Source organism: Cryptomeria japonica, chromosome 10 (genome assembly GCF_030272615.1).
Source record: "Cryptomeria japonica chromosome 10, Sugi_1.0, whole genome shotgun sequence".
In the NCBI taxonomy this organism is placed as follows: domain Eukaryota; kingdom Viridiplantae; phylum Streptophyta; class Pinopsida; order Cupressales; family Cupressaceae; genus Cryptomeria; species Cryptomeria japonica.
In genome coordinates this window covers 661,706,907-661,724,016 of record NC_081414.1, presented here as the reverse complement: position 1 = coordinate 661,724,016, position 17,110 = coordinate 661,706,907, and the positions used below count along the sequence as shown (strand labels likewise).

Sequence of the window (17,110 nt, the reverse complement as noted above, 5' to 3'; positions counted from 1 at the left end):
CCTGATTGTCAGAAGTGGGGTTAAATTCCTCCAGATAGGCCTTTTGCAATACAAAATAGCAATAAGAAAGAGCATCACAACATACACTTTGTATGGATGGTACACTACATGCCAAATTACCGCTTTTGCACAAGATTAGTTAAGTTGGTTCATGAACAAGGACCAACATCATCTATTATTCATATGAAGCTTGCTAAATAGTTATAAATTTATAACAAAATCCAAATAGTTTGGATAAGCAATAATCCCAAAAAAACACAGCCTAGCCTCCCAAGCATCATGCAAATGAGCCATAACCCAAAGCATCCCAAGTTACATCCATGACCAATGACATCAACTATGGTTTAAATTAAAAGTGCATATATACGTTTACAAAATCTTGATAAAGTTTAAAATATTAACTAATCAAATTATAAAATACAACAAAAAAATGTGCAATCATTCATCTGGGTAATATGTGACCCTTGTTAATATTTTTGCCACCCATCTCCTTGGCTGAATAAATACATCAGATGTAGTGAATGTTAGATCCCTTAGATAATACATGAAGTATGAAATGCTTGCAAATGATTCAAGCGAACCAATTGCTCTTTATATAATTCAAGCGAATAATACAAGGTTCTAACATCCAAATCAACAGTCCAAAAATGCTTGGAGCTGCCAAAGCCAACCAGGCATTGAAAAAGCTCTCGAAGCTTAAAGTTTCTTGGCTAGACAAAATGATACTGGAAATAAGATCCAATTTTGTGCTCATCACTAAACAACCAGAATGGGCTAAACATGACGTTGATTCACTTGTGGTATCAAGGCACAAAATAAACTCCTGTTATTAGTATTCATACCATTGTAAATGAAAATGGCAGTTTAGAGAGAGTAAATTATATTGATAAATAAATTGGATTTACATAAACAGAGAAATCTTTTGGCCAACCGCATGAACACCAAGAAACCTAAATTACAATACCAAACAATTGACACATGCTCCTATCCAGCTCCGAATTGAAAACATCATTGACTGTAATATATCACAATCAGAAAGGCCCCAGCCTATCCTCTTACTTTTCTTTTTCTTTCTCGTTCCCTGTCACCATCTCTATCACGGCCTCTATCTTTCTCCCTTATCATGTCCCTGTCATGATCATCTCTATCTCTGCTACTACTCTTTTCCCTTTCCCTTCCTCTTTCAGTTTCAAGCTCACGAACTCTGTCTCTTTCCCAATCTCTCTCGCGAAGACGATCACGATCACAATCTCTAACAATCTCTTTCTCTCTCTCTCTGTCCCTATCTCTATTTACTTCTCTCTCTCTGTCCCTGTCTCTACTTGCTTTATGAGGACTCATACTGTGGCTCCGACGACTATGAGCATGCTTCTTTGAAGATGAATTTCTGTGTTCATTCCGTCTATTCTTTCGGTCAGAAGAGATGCTCTCTGGGGCAATCATAACCAATGACACAAGTATGAATGTCCGAGTGAACAAAAAAGGAAACAAATTGAACAAAAAAGATACCTAATAAACTGCTATAGTTTGAACCAGCCTTTAAGCAGAAAACATACAAAAATTCCTTGAGTGGGATATCGCTAAAGAGAAAATATTAGAAGATTCTTGTCCATTTAGCTTTGCCCTATTTATACAAAATTAGTACCCACCATCCTCGTAATTTACCTGAGACCCGAGTTGACTGCTTTCCATTTCTAGATGTTGCTGTGTTCTCCCCATCTGTTGTTTCGTCTGTTAAACCAAATTCAGATTTAATTTTCTTTCTGTAAACATCCACTTTTCTTTCAATTTCTTCTAGATTGCTCATGCCACGTTCTTCAAGAGACTCACGATACTCCATCACTGCAACCTCCAATTTACGAAGCTTTTGCCTAGAATAACAGGTCTCCCAGTTAAAACAAATCATATAATCATTTCAGTTCAACTTAAATAAATAATTTAGCAACTATCAAGATTACCTTTGTTCTTCATTCATTCCTGTGTCATTGGCTAAAGGAAAGCTGTCCACAGTAGCTTCTTGTCTCTCACCTTTTTCTATACCATGAGAGTCCTCACTACCAGAAGAAGAGTAACCCAAACCAAGACCTTGAGCATCCTGCTTTCCTTCAGCATCACCACCCTCATCTTCCCGTGTCCACTTAGAGGCTGGTAGAATAGGTTCAGTTTTCCCAGCCTTGCTTGCAAATGGTTTTAGCTCTGGCTGTGGAATTGCCAGTTTAGGAGACTGTGTGAGAGCAGACTGCTGCATACCATCTTCATGATATGGCCATCCAGAAGAATCCCCTAAGTTCTGACTTAATTCCCTTTGCTCCCTACCAGCACCAAGATTCACTTCTTTCCATTCACCACTACCCGTGCTCCAACCTCCAACTGAATTCCATTTTCCTTCTGATCTAGAAGTGCTGTTGCTTTCTCTTCCATGTCTCAATGGATAACTCCGCCCATATTGAAAGACAGCATCATGATCTTGGGCTTTTTGTTTTTCTGCTTCATCTAAGCTAAGCAGACGTGCAACCATCATCTCCCTTCCACCACGAATAGATAGCCCATTATGCCTACACCGTCTTTCAAGTTCTGCAAGAGGAAGACTTGACAATTCTTTAACCGCTGCTCCCTTTCCAATGGCCAGTGCAGCATCTTGATTTTCTTTAGTTCCTTCTAACACATCATTGCCGAGCTCTTGTGAACTGCTAGTGCCCTTAACTGGTGGAGCATCTCCACAAATTGAATGAAAAGGTGAAACACCTGAATTTCCAGGCCGCAGAAAAGTAGCTCTCAGTCCACTCACATAAACATCTGAAAAGAGAAACCAATCTGACCAAACCTGGAGAACTTTCAAAACACGCTCCTGCAAAAGATGTCGGGTGATGCATAAGAAATTGTTTCAAGCATTAGTTACTCAATACATACTGCAGAGTACAAATCTAAATTGGGAAAATTATTGTTCAACTAACCTTCAAAGCTTCTGCAGTAATCCGGCCGGTGATGGCTCGATATAAATCATTAAAACTTTCCATAATATCAGGTAGAGTTGCTTCAAACTTTGTACGATAAGCAGATGCATTTTTTACAGGTGCACTGCTGTTATGAAGAATGTCAGAAACCAGCATAAGCCTTGCCACTTTGATCGGAAGAAGGGTTTCCTTCAGGGTCAAAGATTCAGTAAGAACCTCAACTACCTACAAGATAAAACCACAGTATTTTTTGTCAAGAAGATTAATGATTATAATCAACTATACAGACCCAATGTGTACCATCATTTATCAACATAAATGATACCTCTCCTGCCGCATCAGCATTGTCCAAGGCAAAACCCATAGCTTCTTTTATCTGGCTTCTTTCTAAGGTCAAAGCTCGGAGCATGTCTTCAAACTCATCTCTCTGACTTTCAGTTAGTGGGCGCTCCAGGTCAACCCTCTGCATGCAAGCACAGTATTTATTAATTGACCATCACAAGCTACTCAGTAAACTAGGGCACATGGTCAAAAACAATTTTTAGGTGTAAGGAAACTTCATCAAAAGTTGGGAAAGACAATATCTCACATGCTCGAGCAATCACTAATAAACTGGTAGAAATGAATCATAACCAGCAGCCTAAAAATATAAAGCTCATTCATACAAATCGCCATAATTGAGCATTTGGTAACTTACCCTGCTCCTTCCAGCCGCATAGGTGGTACCAGAATCCCTTTCATGCTCTGGACTCTTTCCTGTCTGTTGTGGTAACTGTGGCGGTATCCACCTGGATGAAAAACCGCACCAAAGCCATTGATTTATGAATCTTGAAACTGAAACACCTTAACATATAACATGACTTTACATTTCCCAAAATTAGGTAGCTCTGTTGATATCCAAATGACATCATTACATGTTATCACACAAAAGATTATTTTTATATCACCCTCAGTCAGCCTTGCAAAACTACGAATTTAAAATGTTAGAAAGTTTCCAGGATCCTCCAAGCTAGCGTCTCATTGACTCATGAGTACTTATCCACACATCTTACCGCCCACTTCCAGTTATCATGATGAAAGGCTCTGTCCGCCATCTTTGAAGTGTATCTCCCTACATTTCACGTTAACAAACTACTCATCAGCTTGCCCATGACCCCTGATTACTTTCTTAGCGCATTGACATGATATTGGTGCCCCCAGGCACGAGTAAGATTAAATGGAGCCCACTCTTTTACAATTACTTGATATTTTTAATCAGCTCTAACCAAGTCCAAGAAATCTATTCATGCAGGTATCAAACTTCATATTTTACTAACTTTGAAACTTGTGATACAAATAGCTAAAGCCAAAATTCCCACCTGAGAAAATGAATACAGTCGCCATACATAGTAGCTATGCTCCTTGGATCCAAGGTCAAATAAGAAATTGAAAAGTGCATTGCCACGTCCCCTTTCCATTATTGCTTGTTCAAAGGAACATCCATCATCGAGCACATACATTGCCATGGTGTCAATAACATGTCTTTGATGCTCGTCTTCTGGAGGAATAACCCCAATGTCAGGAATATTTGGAGTTACAACCTGCAAATGAGAAGAGCATTAGAAAACTTGTCACGAACAATTGTTGTAATTAATCCAAAATAAATGAATGTAAAAAATATCATACGCTATACTATCATGCACAATTGGAATGCCTTCTGTTGAGTAGTATGCCTGTATGCTAAATAAATTACAGACCTACCAGCCTGCAAACTAAAAGTCAAAATTATCTCCCAAGACACCCATACTAACAAAATATTTCAATGGTCAACTTCCGGTGAAATATATGGATTAAAAGTCAATAAACTAGATCACCACATTAAAAAATACCTACAAACAGATAATGGGAACATCCTTCAAGGCAAATTTAACTGCCAAGGCTACAACCTAGAGTGATAATACAAAACATCTACAACATGCTTCTGTAACAATAAACAACCATGCTAACAATAATATTTCAACGGTCAATTTCCTGTGAAATATATGGACTAAAAGTCAATAAATTGGATCACCAAATTTAAAAAGCCCTACAAACAGATAATGGGAACATCCTTCAAGGCAAATTTAATTGCAAAGGCTACAACGTAGAATGAGAATACAAAACATCTCCAACATGATTCTGTAACAATAAACAATGGGAAGTACCACATTTGAGGGACAAGGCTATGGCCTAGATATCTCCAAACAAAAACACTACATAGCATGCTAAGAGACCAAAACTGTTTATCCCCTCACAAACTAAGGTTCCATATTAAAATTATTCAACAGTAGCAATATAACTGGCATCCATAGTAACAACTAGCGGTGCTAGAATCCAACTTGTCCAGCTTGGTACTCAGCTATCCATCTTGTCTCTTCATATTGTTTAATGGTTACATTTCACCAATGATAAGAGTCCTTTGGTGACACCTTAAGTTTCAAATCTCTAGTGCTCTCATCTATTGCTTCCCATCATATTCAAACCTATGTTCCACCAAGTTTCGGGGATGGGGAATACAGGACTATGGGGTACTTTTGGGCCATTTTTTGGAGGACAGTTGTTAAAAAAAAAAGGGAATTTTTTAAAAATATAAAAAAAATTCAAATAAGCATGTCATACATTGATAAAGCATTCATCATAGACATTGTAGAAGATTAATACATAGCATTAGACTTGAATTGAGATTTCGCATAAGAATCGACAAACAAATTAACAAAATTCAAATGCTTTCATAGTCAATGTGCATACATATTATATTAGAATTATAACAAAAATGCCCAAGGCTCGAAGTATCAACCTATGAAATGACATAAACTGTAAACAATAAACATAGAGTTCCATAATCAGCTGCCCACAATTATTAAAATGATAGAACAAAGAAAACATATGGCTGTCCATAATCAGCACATGGTAGGTTTGAATGAATGGTTTTAATCACGTCCACGAGGCCAAGCAGCCTATGAGTCCCCCAAATAACCAGCAAAGAAAACCTGTACATTCAAAACGCGACATCTACATTTCCTTTTCTTTCTACATCTTGGATCTTCTACTGTGTATCTTGACCAAAAAATCTGCAACCCTTATCATCTTCTCTTCTTAGAACAAATTACCCAAGCTGTTCCCTTTTAATGTCTCAATATAATTGATCCGTGTTGAGACATGGACCAGCTAGGACTAGAACCTAGGACCTTCCATACGCTACTAGTGTGCTCTACCACTGAGCTACTGGCCCCTCTTGGACCAGTCCATTGTCGGCCCGAGTGTGGCTTATTTCCAACACCAACACCCCCCCTTAAGCCACACCTCTTGTGTGCTTGGGGCTCCTAGCCTAGCCCTGGCTTTGATACCATGTTGAGACATGGACCAGCTAGGACTCGAACCTAGGACCTTCCATACGCTACTGGAGTGCTCTACCACTAAGCTACTAGCCCCTCTTGGACCAGTCCATCGTCGGCCCGGGTGTGGCTTATTTCCAACACCAACAATCCGGATATCCTTCTAAGCTGAACATTCCATGATGTAATGCCATTTTGTCTCAACCGCTTCTTGAGTGCAATATCTACACCTTTTGTCTGCCCACTCCTCTTTAGGTATCATCCATCTTCCGGTCTCACATCTAAGTTGGTGCGAACTTGTTCTTATTTGAGCGATTAGCATTTTTGCTTTCCATTTTATTTCCATTCCTATGTAGGTCTTTTGTGTATGGTCATATGTAGCGTTAAAATGTTTGATATAGTAGTTCTTTTTCCTCCCAAGTGGCCCTCTCCACATGCTTTCTTTGAATTTCCCTTGCGCATACTTTTTTGTTTTCCCATTGTTATTTGAACATTCACTTATGCTAATACCCCACTTGCTCATCCATTTGATGTTTTGTTTCATCCACATGCTCTTTCTTCTATCTAATTTTTCACTAGCTGCCATTTTTGGCCAGTGATGAGTCTCCATGTTATCTAATCTTCCTAGATATCTTAACAACTGAAACATAGCTAACACTTCAACGGGGAAAGCCTCGGCCTCTACTAGGACAATCTCATATGGAAAAGTAGATTTAATCTTGAGGCTATTTGTGATTAAATGTTTTTGTAATCTCTCTATTTGTCTCCACTTTTTTGCTGCGGTGTTGCTACCCCAAACTTCACATCCATATAGTACCACTGGAACAACTAAAAGCCCAAAAAGAGTCATCTTTGTCTTCCAATCCCATAGCTCATCTCTTCTACATCTATTTTGCAATGAGTATAAAGCTTTCCATCCCCCTTGTATACTTTTTGCTCTACATGTTTCCTAGCTGAGTTTGTTGTAAAAATCAAGGCCAAGATACTTATATTCATTGACCACCTATAAGGGGCTGCCTTCAAATACAAATTCCCTATGAACCTTCTTTCTCTTCAAGGTAAAATTCGTGACCTTAGTTTTGGTAGTGTTCACTTGCATCCCCACCAAATGACAAAAACTGAAAAAAGCTCTAGAGCTTTTAAGTGTTCCTTCAAATATTGTGCTGTTTTTGCCATTAAAATAAGATCGTCAGCATATAAAAGCAGCTTTATAACATAATTGGTCAAGCAAACCCCTCCACCACCAAACTTATCGATCCACTCCTCTAATTTGTCAATGTATATCCCAAATAAAGTAGGGGATAATGGGCATCCCTGCTTGACCCCGATATCACTTTCAAAACATTATGAAAAATCCCGGTTTGGTTCAAATTTTGACCCAGACTTGTTCATACAGCCTATGAACAACAGCTCTATATTGTTTTGGAATTTCCAATTCTTCCATCCTACTCCACAATTTGCTCCTAGGTATTGTATCAAAAGCTTTCTTGAAGTCAACAAAACGACAAAATACCTCCTCTCCCTATTTATCCCAGACCTTCTCAATCAAGTGTCTAAGCGTCATGCAATGATCAATAGTAGAATGTTTTGGTCTGAACCTCGCTTGCCCTTTTGCCCTCTTTCCCTCTTTTTCAGCCCAAACACTGATCCATTTTTCTATCATGCTCCCAAAAAGTTTACTAAAAAGAGGGTCGATCATTATAGTGCAGTAGTCTGAAGGGTTGTTGATGTCACCACTTTTGAGCAAGGAGATGACAACACTCATCATCCAATTTGTCGGAAACCCATACTGAAGGACCTCATTGAATATTTTTTTAATATGAGGCATGAGAGCCTCCAAACCCCATTTTAAGTGTTCTGCTTGTAAACCATCTATGTCTCGAGCTTCACCCATTGCCAACTTCTTTATTCCTTCTTTAATGTTTTTCGAAGAGAAAAGTTTAACTCTTAATTAATTATCGGAGGGTTGTCTTTATCTTGTCCCCTCTCATATAGTTGCTTTGCATACTCTAAACATTCAAGATCTATGATATCATTCTCTTTATTCATGTCTTACTACTGCAATTCTCTCCAAAAGCCTCTTGGATTGTGCCTCCCAAGTGATATTAACTCCTTTCTTCCAGTTTGCATATAAACTTCTTTTTTCAGTCTGACCAGCTAAGTTACCTATTCCCTGTAATTACTTCATATTTTAGCCATTTTCTTTGCTGCCTTACAATCCTCATCATACCATGAGTTTGCTGGAAAGCTATTTTTATTGCCTCTTTTAGGGCTAGACCTTTTGCAAGAATTGAGGGCCTTGAGAATAATAGAGGTCAGCATGATGCTGTCCATAGTTTTCTTATTTGAATTGATCATCCCATTGGTTCCCACTTCATGCAACTATTTTCCGAGTGTTGTTCAAAAGGTTTCTTGGTTTTCATGCGTCAAAAGGATTGTACCTTGAATAGCCTCTTTCTTTTCATTATGTTGTGTCATCTCTTGACGTTGAGTAACATTTTGTATGTTGATCTTTACATGTATTGGATTGTGATCTGAATTCATTTCTATGGGACACTCTTTTACCTCTATGTCTATTAAACTTGTCATGAGTTTCTTTGAGCTCTGAGTTACCGGGTTCGCCCCTAGGATGCCCTGGGATGGGTCCGGGTTCGACCGGGTCCGTGGTACGGGTCCAGTTCGACCTGGGTTCGACCCTGGTCGAACCCGGGGTCGAACCCAGTCGAACCCGAGGTCGAACCCAGTCGAACCCGGGCGGACCCAGTCAAACCCGGGCGGCTGGGCGGCTGGGTGGCCCATAAAGTTAAAAAACAAAGCAAATTTTAATTTTTTTTCAATTCCGCCTTTTAAAAAGTGAAAATTATAACCTAAAAAACACTTCTAAAACATTTTATTGACACATTTCACCTCATTTGTGTTGCAAACAATTTTTTTATGAGAGCAGGTTGAAGAAAGGTTGAACAAAATTTGGCTTCCAAGATCAAAGATGAGGAGTTGAAGACTGATTTTAGAAGCTTCAACAAGTGTTGCAGCATCATTTCCATACATTTTCAAGCTTCCATTGGCTGCAAGAGGTAGGTTTTTAAACATTTTTTTCCAACTATTTTTGTTTCACAAATTGTCAAACATGAAACTTGAATTTTTTTTCATTATTTAGTTTTTGTTTTTGAATATGTTTATTTTATTTCTTGCCACAGGAACTAGAATGGCATCTACATCTTCCTCCATTGGCAATGAACAAATAATTGCAAAACAAAGAAATGATCCAAATTCCCCCTTATGGAAATATGTGGACATTATAAAACAACTTCTGGGAGGTGGGGGATTCCGTTGGAAATGCCATGGATGTGATATTGAACGTAATAGTTCATATTATCGGGTGGTAGGCCATTTGTGTGGAATAAAAGGAAGAGGCATCAAAAAATGCCCTAGAAAAAATGGTAAACCTATACCAGATGAGATAGTGATGAAATATATTAGGGAGCATGAGGCGGCAGAAGAGAGGGAAGCCCATAGATTGAACCAAACCGCATCAAAGAAAACAAGGGGAATGCAAGGCCCTTCTAATCCCAGTATTGTAGTAGAAGACCACCCCTTCTTTGCCACAAATGAACCTCAAAGTGAACCACCCTTGACACGTAAAAGAACAAAGGGGCCTTTAGAAACCGCATTCCAAAATGAGAGTAGAGACAATGCTGATCAAGATATAGTAAGGTGCATTTATGCAAATGGGTTGTCATTCAATGTTGTTTGCTCCCCATATTGGAAGCAAATAATAAAAAGTGTTAATGAGGCACCAAGAGGGTATAAGGGCCCCGGTTATGAGAAGGTACGTGGAACATTATTGGAGAAAGAGGTGAAGAGGGTTGAAGATGCATTGAAACCCATAAGGGATTCATGGGTTGAGACAGGTGTAACAATTGTTTCAGATGGGTGGAAAGATGCTAAAAACTGTCCCTTGATAAATGTCTTAGTGGTGTCCCCTAAAGGGGCAATGTTTTTGAGAGCTGTGGATTGTGAGGGCCAAATAAAAGATGGCCAATTTATTGCAGAAATTCTCATCTCTGCCATTGAGTCTGTGGGACCCCGCAATGTTGTCCAAGTCATAACGGACAATGCAAAAAATTGTAGAGCTGCTGGTTTGTTGGTTGAGCAACGCTATGATCACATCTTTTGGACACCTTGTGCGGTACATTCACTCAATCTTATGCTACAAAGGATTAGGCAAAAAATAAAATGGATCAGAGATGTGTATGCAGAGGTTGAGGACATCCAGATGTTCATCACAAACCACCACATGTCTCAAGGGATTTTTAGAACCTATTCGAATTTGGAGCTATTGAAGGTAAGTGAAATAGTAATTTAATTTTACATTTTCTGATTTTTTTGAATTTTCAATGTTAATAATATCATTGTGTAAGCTATATTGTGTATTCTTCTTTAAAGTTTGGCTTTATTTTTTAATAATTTGGCATTAATTTGTGTTATAGGTTGCTGAGACCCGTTTTGCATCAAACACAATCGTCTTAAGACGACTTGTGAAAGTTAGAGTGGCACTATGCAATATGGTGATCAGCACCAATTGGACTGTATGGAAGCAAAGTAGCACTAAGAGGGCAGAAAAAATTAGGGATAGAATATTGAATGAGAAATGGTGGGATCTTGTTACATATCTCCTAAGTATCACTGAGCCCATCATGAGCATGATTCGCTATACAAACATGGATAGGCCTTGCATAGGTGAGATTTATGATGGCATTGATTCAATGCTTGAAAAAATAAAGGTCACTATAAATGAAAAAGAGAATGATCCTCAGGAGAAATTCTTCAAAGAACTGGAAGTAATTATTGTAGAGAGGTGGAATAAGATGACCACTCCTTTGCACCTTCTTGCCTATGCCTTGACACCTAAGTACTATAGCAATCAATTTCTTGATGAACCAGGAAGGATTCCACCATGGAGAGATCTAGAAGTATCTGATGGGTATAAGGCAACATTTCTTAGACTATATCCTGATGATGATTTGCGAGATGTTGTTACAAATGAGTTCATAGAATTCGCAAATGGGAATGGTCTAAGTGTTGATGCACTTCGTCATAGATCCAAGAAAGATGCTCATAGTTGGTGGTACTTCCATGGCACATGCTTCCAACACCTACAACCCCTCGCTATAAAAGTTTTATCACAAATAAGTTTAATTAATTAAAATTTTAAATTTACAAGTTTTAGTTTATTTATAGTTTACTTTGTCTTCATAGGTTGCTAGTTCATCTGCTTCAGAAAGAAATTGGAGCACATACTCTTTCATCCACTCAGTAAAGCGCAATAGGCTGCTATCAAAAAGAGCGGAGAATTTAGTATATGTGCATTCCAACCTACGTCTTCTTTCACACAAACAACATGACTACACACAAGGGGAAACAAAGATGTGGGATATAGAGCCAGAGCATACTGATTTGGATGCTCCTGCTTCTCAGCTTCTTGCATTGACACTTGATGACTCGGAAATTGAGCCAACTTATAGTGCAAGTGCAAGTGGCATTGGCTCATGTAATGTCAATGTCAATGAGGAGGAGGAGGAGGAGGAGGAGGAGGAGGATGAAGAATTAGATGATCCATTTGATGATTAAACTTTAAGTTTATATTGTTGAAAGTTGAAACAATGATACTTGAATATTTTGTCATTTTGATATTAAACTTGATGTATATGATGTTATTATCAATTATGGTATGATCATGATGCTATGATTACAAGTTTATGTTTGTTTTATTGTTCATATGATGCTATGTGACATGCATATTTTAATTCATGCTTATAGGCTTCACAAATATCAAAATATATATATATATATATATATATAAAATTTACATGTTTTTGTACTAACGAACCCAAATGAACCCAAACTCCTTTTCAAAATTTTGCCTTACCGGCGTACCGGGTTCTTCGAACCCGAACCGGCAACCTAGTTTGAGCTTATAAAATAATCCACCACACTTTGACCATTGTGTGTTTGACATGTACTGTTCCCAGAACTTGGCCACTTTTTTAAACCACTGCATTGTTGACGTGTATTTTGTACACCATCATACACAGAATAAAATACCTAAAGGCATCTTATCCTCTCTTGAATAAAGTCTCTAACTACTGAAGATTCGCATGAAGGATCAGTTAGGATGACTCCAATGTTCTGGTTAGTAGGGTCTCTACGTGTGGATAAGCACCAGCGGTATGATGTAATTTGCTGTGTCCTCAAGGGGCCTTACACTCCGAAAGTCTTACTAAACTAAAGAAGCTTTTCAAAAAAATAACAAAAGGATAGGGTTTGCAAGAGGTCTAAACTAATCTAACCCTAAGAATGACTTCATGTGGACAAGACTTGGCAAGATTCTACCAACTTCAATTTCGCCATAAAATAACAACTCAATTGAAATTGATGCGATCTTCTAAGGTAACAAATGATTTTCAATGCATCAAAGATCAAAGACACTACCACGAAGGTACATATCCAAGATACGATAATGATTGAAGGTTAAGTGATTCAAATATCTCCAGTCAACCACGCAAGGCGTTCCTACAATCAGCAAGAAGCTAGTGGTTTGGATTACGAATCCTACCAAAGATCAAGTCTCACACTATGTCCTTCGAATTAACACACTACTTTGATTGAGCATGATTCAAGTAAATTGAACAACCATGAAGATAACCAAGAAAGTTGCAACAAAACACCATAACTTCAATATTTCATTGATTTCAAAGTCATCATATACAACAATTGTTTGAATTCTTTTCCTCAAACTCAATCTTGCTACAAAAGTAAAATTGCTTCTAACTCTAATCTCTCTAATACATCAAACTTTCTTTCTAATCTCTTAACTATCTCTATTACAAATGAAATGAAAATGAGGGTATAAATAGCATCCTCAATTACAATGAATGGTCCAGATTGAAAGCAGATCAACGGTCAAGATCATGACACCTAAACCCTAATTAGGGTTTGTTACAAATAGTTCCCCTTTTATTGCAAAACATTAAATGCATAGCCAATTATAAATTTGGCACGAAAATCTAGGAGACATAGACCAATGACAATTAAGGTGCCATGTCATCTATAACAACCTCTCATCTAGAATCTTATTCCCTTTCCAATGCTCCTTTTTAGCATATGCAATGAATCTTGACACGATTCCCTCGATCTCAGCAATTGGAATCTCGGGAAGATTCTTCATTCTTTCTTCCAAGTGGATGACCTGATCAAATGCATCTAGAAGAGCTGCGTCCCATGTAAGTTCAAGTTCTTTAGTCTTTTCAATCAGGAGCATGGTAGCAAACATCTGGTCCTGTTGCTCATCTGTGATATTGACGTCCTTGCAAAAGATGACCTTGATTCTATCTTCCAATTCTTGCAAATCCACATCTGTCTCAACTTCGATCCTCCTGCCAAGAATGGTACGTAGTACCTCAAATACTCTGTCCTGGATCGGGTTGATCACCTCCTCAACATGACCACACCTAGTACTGATGTCCTCAAAGAGAACTTCCTTCATCTGGAGTAAGGTTGACCACTGAAGTAAACTGTGAGGTCCTCCATCCATAATCCTTTCCTGCGCTAAGACCTTCCTCGATGTTTGTCTAATTACTTTCAAGACAGGAATGATAACATCTTTGGTATGAGCGAATGCGGCTACCGTTATCATCAAATTGTGGATGATCTCAAGAACCTAAATAGCCCTATGAATAGTCTTCATCATCCTTGTTGCAAATTCTAAGGCAACTGTATGAGATTTATCCATCCAAGTGCTCATACGCTGGACCATACTCCTGAATTTCTCTGCCTCACCAATTGATTGAAGGGGAAGTGCCTGTATAGGTGATCTTGCTGGATCCTGACATCCCAAAGGCTGATTGAGATGGCTGAAATATGTTCTCCATGCACCGACCTCCCTCTCGAGCTTTCTACTCTTCTCCATTTCTTCCCTAAGCTTGTCCTTCAATGCCTCAAATGAATCGGTGGCATCATCTAGTGTCTGCTCGGCTGTGGATGGACCTAGCTCAAATGTCTCTATATCATATTCCTCTGCTAAGATCTCACCTTCGTACTTGTCTACTGCCGGTGTAGCTATCTGCAATTTTCTGGATCCAGTCTCATCTCTAATCATCTTGGACATCTTGGTAGCCTTTCTCTTCTCTGTCACTTCCTGGGAATGTCCAACAAGGCTCTCTAAATCAATCACATTGTCTTCGTCCTCGATTACAATCACCTTCGTTAATCTTTCCTTCAACCAATCTGGGATGGCTGATCTTGTCTCTCTAACCTGTATCTCCTTATGCAATATTTCTTCTTCTCTGTGAGGAGATGTTACCTCGTCATTGTTCTTGTCTTCATGTAGCTCATAATCTTGGAGAGATCCACTTGGTGACCCTTGAGGTACCTGTCCTTCTTTATCATTCTGAACCATCGACTCCATAGACTCCTCCACTTCAAGTGTCCTTTTCTCTTGTCGAGAGGATGTACCGGATGAACGATCTCAGCTGGCCTCTTGTTTCTTCTTGGAAGATTCTCTCTTTCCAGGTCTCTCTTTCCTCTTCGAGCCTCTTGGATGGAGATCGCCTTCACTTGCACTTCGAAAGTTGCCTTCATTTGCATTTTTGGGATTAGGATTACCTTCACTCACACTAGCTCCACCTTCGGCTGGCTTCTCTTCCAAAGTGAAAGTCATAGCTATGCCTTGTTCTCTCAACTTCTGATGCTGCACATCAACCCATCTGCGAGTACAAAACAAGATTGGAGCCATCAAAGCATCTAAATCCACGACCTCAGGCTCATTCCAATCTAACCTTACTGATTTGCTTTCTCGATCATAGGATGACTGGAGATGTCTGCCACTGTCCTATGCTTGGTCGGCCACTCTGTAAATCTTGCATTTCCTGATGAAATCCAAAGGCAATCTAGAATGCATCTTTCTTTTCACTTCAAGATCATCTAAGAGATTCATCATAAAATCTTCAATCTGAAACTCATGCTTAAACTTCCTACCGACTGTCTCCTCTATATATCCATGTGGATCAAAGCTTTCCCTCAAAGCAAAGAATGAAAAAGAATACAAAGCTAACTCCTTCTCTGCGTCATCCATGGCTAAAGCATTAGGACATACCTCAACTGAATTGCCCAATATGATAGGTACCGGAACTCCATTTCCATGTCTGTGTCTGAATGCCTTCACATAAGCTACCAACTGTCTTGTTACCTCAAGTAACACAATTCTGTCTGTCGGATATCTTGGCAACATGTATGGAGGTGAAGGACATCCATGAACTCTGATATAAGTAAACTTCGGAAATTGGATAAACCAAGCACCGTACCTCTTTACTAGTTCCTGTGCATCCTGAGATAATCTGTTGTGAATCCCGCCTTGCAACGTCCTTGTGATGTTCATAGTGAAGGTATCATTAACTAACCTGTAGTTGCTTCCTGGCGGATGATGTAAGTGAACATAGGAATCACAAACTCTGACCTCGCCGGGTCCTCTTCCAATCACTCCTCTGTGAGGTAGTCCTGCGTACTCGAAACTCCTGATCAAGGCATAGATGACGTATGAACTCATGTGGAAGGACTTGGTAGCTTTGAGTCTCCTCAACTGTACGTCCAAGCAATGGCTAATCATTCTAGCCCAATGAATTGTTCCTTTACCCTGAACTATCACCTGGATGAAGTAGAACATCCACTTTTCAAAGTAAAAAGCTTGAGGGGCTCCTGTGACTCGGTTGAGCATTGTAATCAAATCTCTGTACTCCTCCTGGAAATCGATCCTGTGTGGTGTGTTCGGTACCTTGCTCAGGCGAGGACGACTCTTGAGTAACCAGTTCTTGTTAATGATGCTTAGGCAAGCATCTGGATCATCTTCATATATTGACCTGGCTCCTTCTATGCTCTTGTAGACCATATCTCTGTGCTCCGGAAGATGGAAAGCCTCACTTATAGCTTCCTCTGTAAGATACGCCAAAGTGTTTCCTTCCTTGGACATGATCGTTCTGGATTGAGGATCATAATGACGAGCACACTCGATCATCAACTCATGACACTGAACTGCTGGAGGGAAGCCGGCCGCCTTAATGATGCCACTTTCAATTATCCTCCAGGCGACAGGTGATGGCTTGCCAATGTAAGGGACATCTCGAAACTTCTTTGTGCTGAAGTTGCCCAAGTTAGTATCTCCAATGTTGCTCCACTTCGACACGATCTTGGTCTCCACTTCTTCGGTCTTTTGATCTTCCTTCATGAGAGCTGGACAACTGGTGGATGCTCCCGCCTTAGGGGTCGCCATACCTACACAACATTTCACAATAAGTAACTGGATATTGCAATATATATCATAAATTAGAGAGCAAATTTTAGGAAACATCATGATAAGTCTTTGAGTTATCATTTCCTAAATAACGATTGAGCTAAGGGAATTCAAAAATTCAAAATTCAAAATGTGAAGCTATGACGATCAACAATTCAAAATTAAAACGATAAAACCATATCGCCATACCTCCCTTGAGAGCTAACTCTAGAATGCAAAACAAATGGATTCGCCTAGGCAAAATTGATATTAGATGGCTTTAACGTGATCTCCTCTTCAAAATAGCAACTTCGCCACCTTTGGGATGTCCTTGACGTGATCTTCCAATGTCTTTGACAAGTTCGCACAAATGAAACTAAGGTTCGCACTCCTTAGATTGATGTTTACGCCTTCCTTTGATGAAATTCGCACCTTAAAACAAAACTCGCATTTCTCCTTTGTCTTCCTCAAATCGCATG

At 39.1% G+C, this 17,110-nt stretch overlaps 1 protein-coding gene across 1 annotated transcript in view; it reads right to left on the bottom strand.

Annotated features, from left to right (window-relative positions):
* Positions 1-550: 550 nt before the first annotated feature.
* LOC131073365 (protein RRC1) overlaps positions 551-17,110 on the bottom strand; it is a 76,412-nt gene continuing 59,852 nt past the window's right edge. The window contains exons 12-19 of the mRNA XM_058009780.2: positions 4,313-4,534; positions 4,007-4,065; positions 3,652-3,742; positions 3,280-3,417; positions 2,955-3,179; positions 1,959-2,848; positions 1,666-1,871; positions 551-1,430 (exon numbers count right to left, since the gene is read on the bottom strand). Of these exons, the coding sequence (XP_057865763.2) occupies positions 1,048-1,430; positions 1,666-1,871; positions 1,959-2,848; positions 2,955-3,179; positions 3,280-3,417; positions 3,652-3,742; positions 4,007-4,065; positions 4,313-4,534 (2,214 nt within the window). The 3' untranslated portion in view covers positions 551-1,047. The remainder of the gene's footprint in view (positions 1,431-1,665; positions 1,872-1,958; positions 2,849-2,954; positions 3,180-3,279; positions 3,418-3,651; positions 3,743-4,006; positions 4,066-4,312; positions 4,535-17,110) is intronic.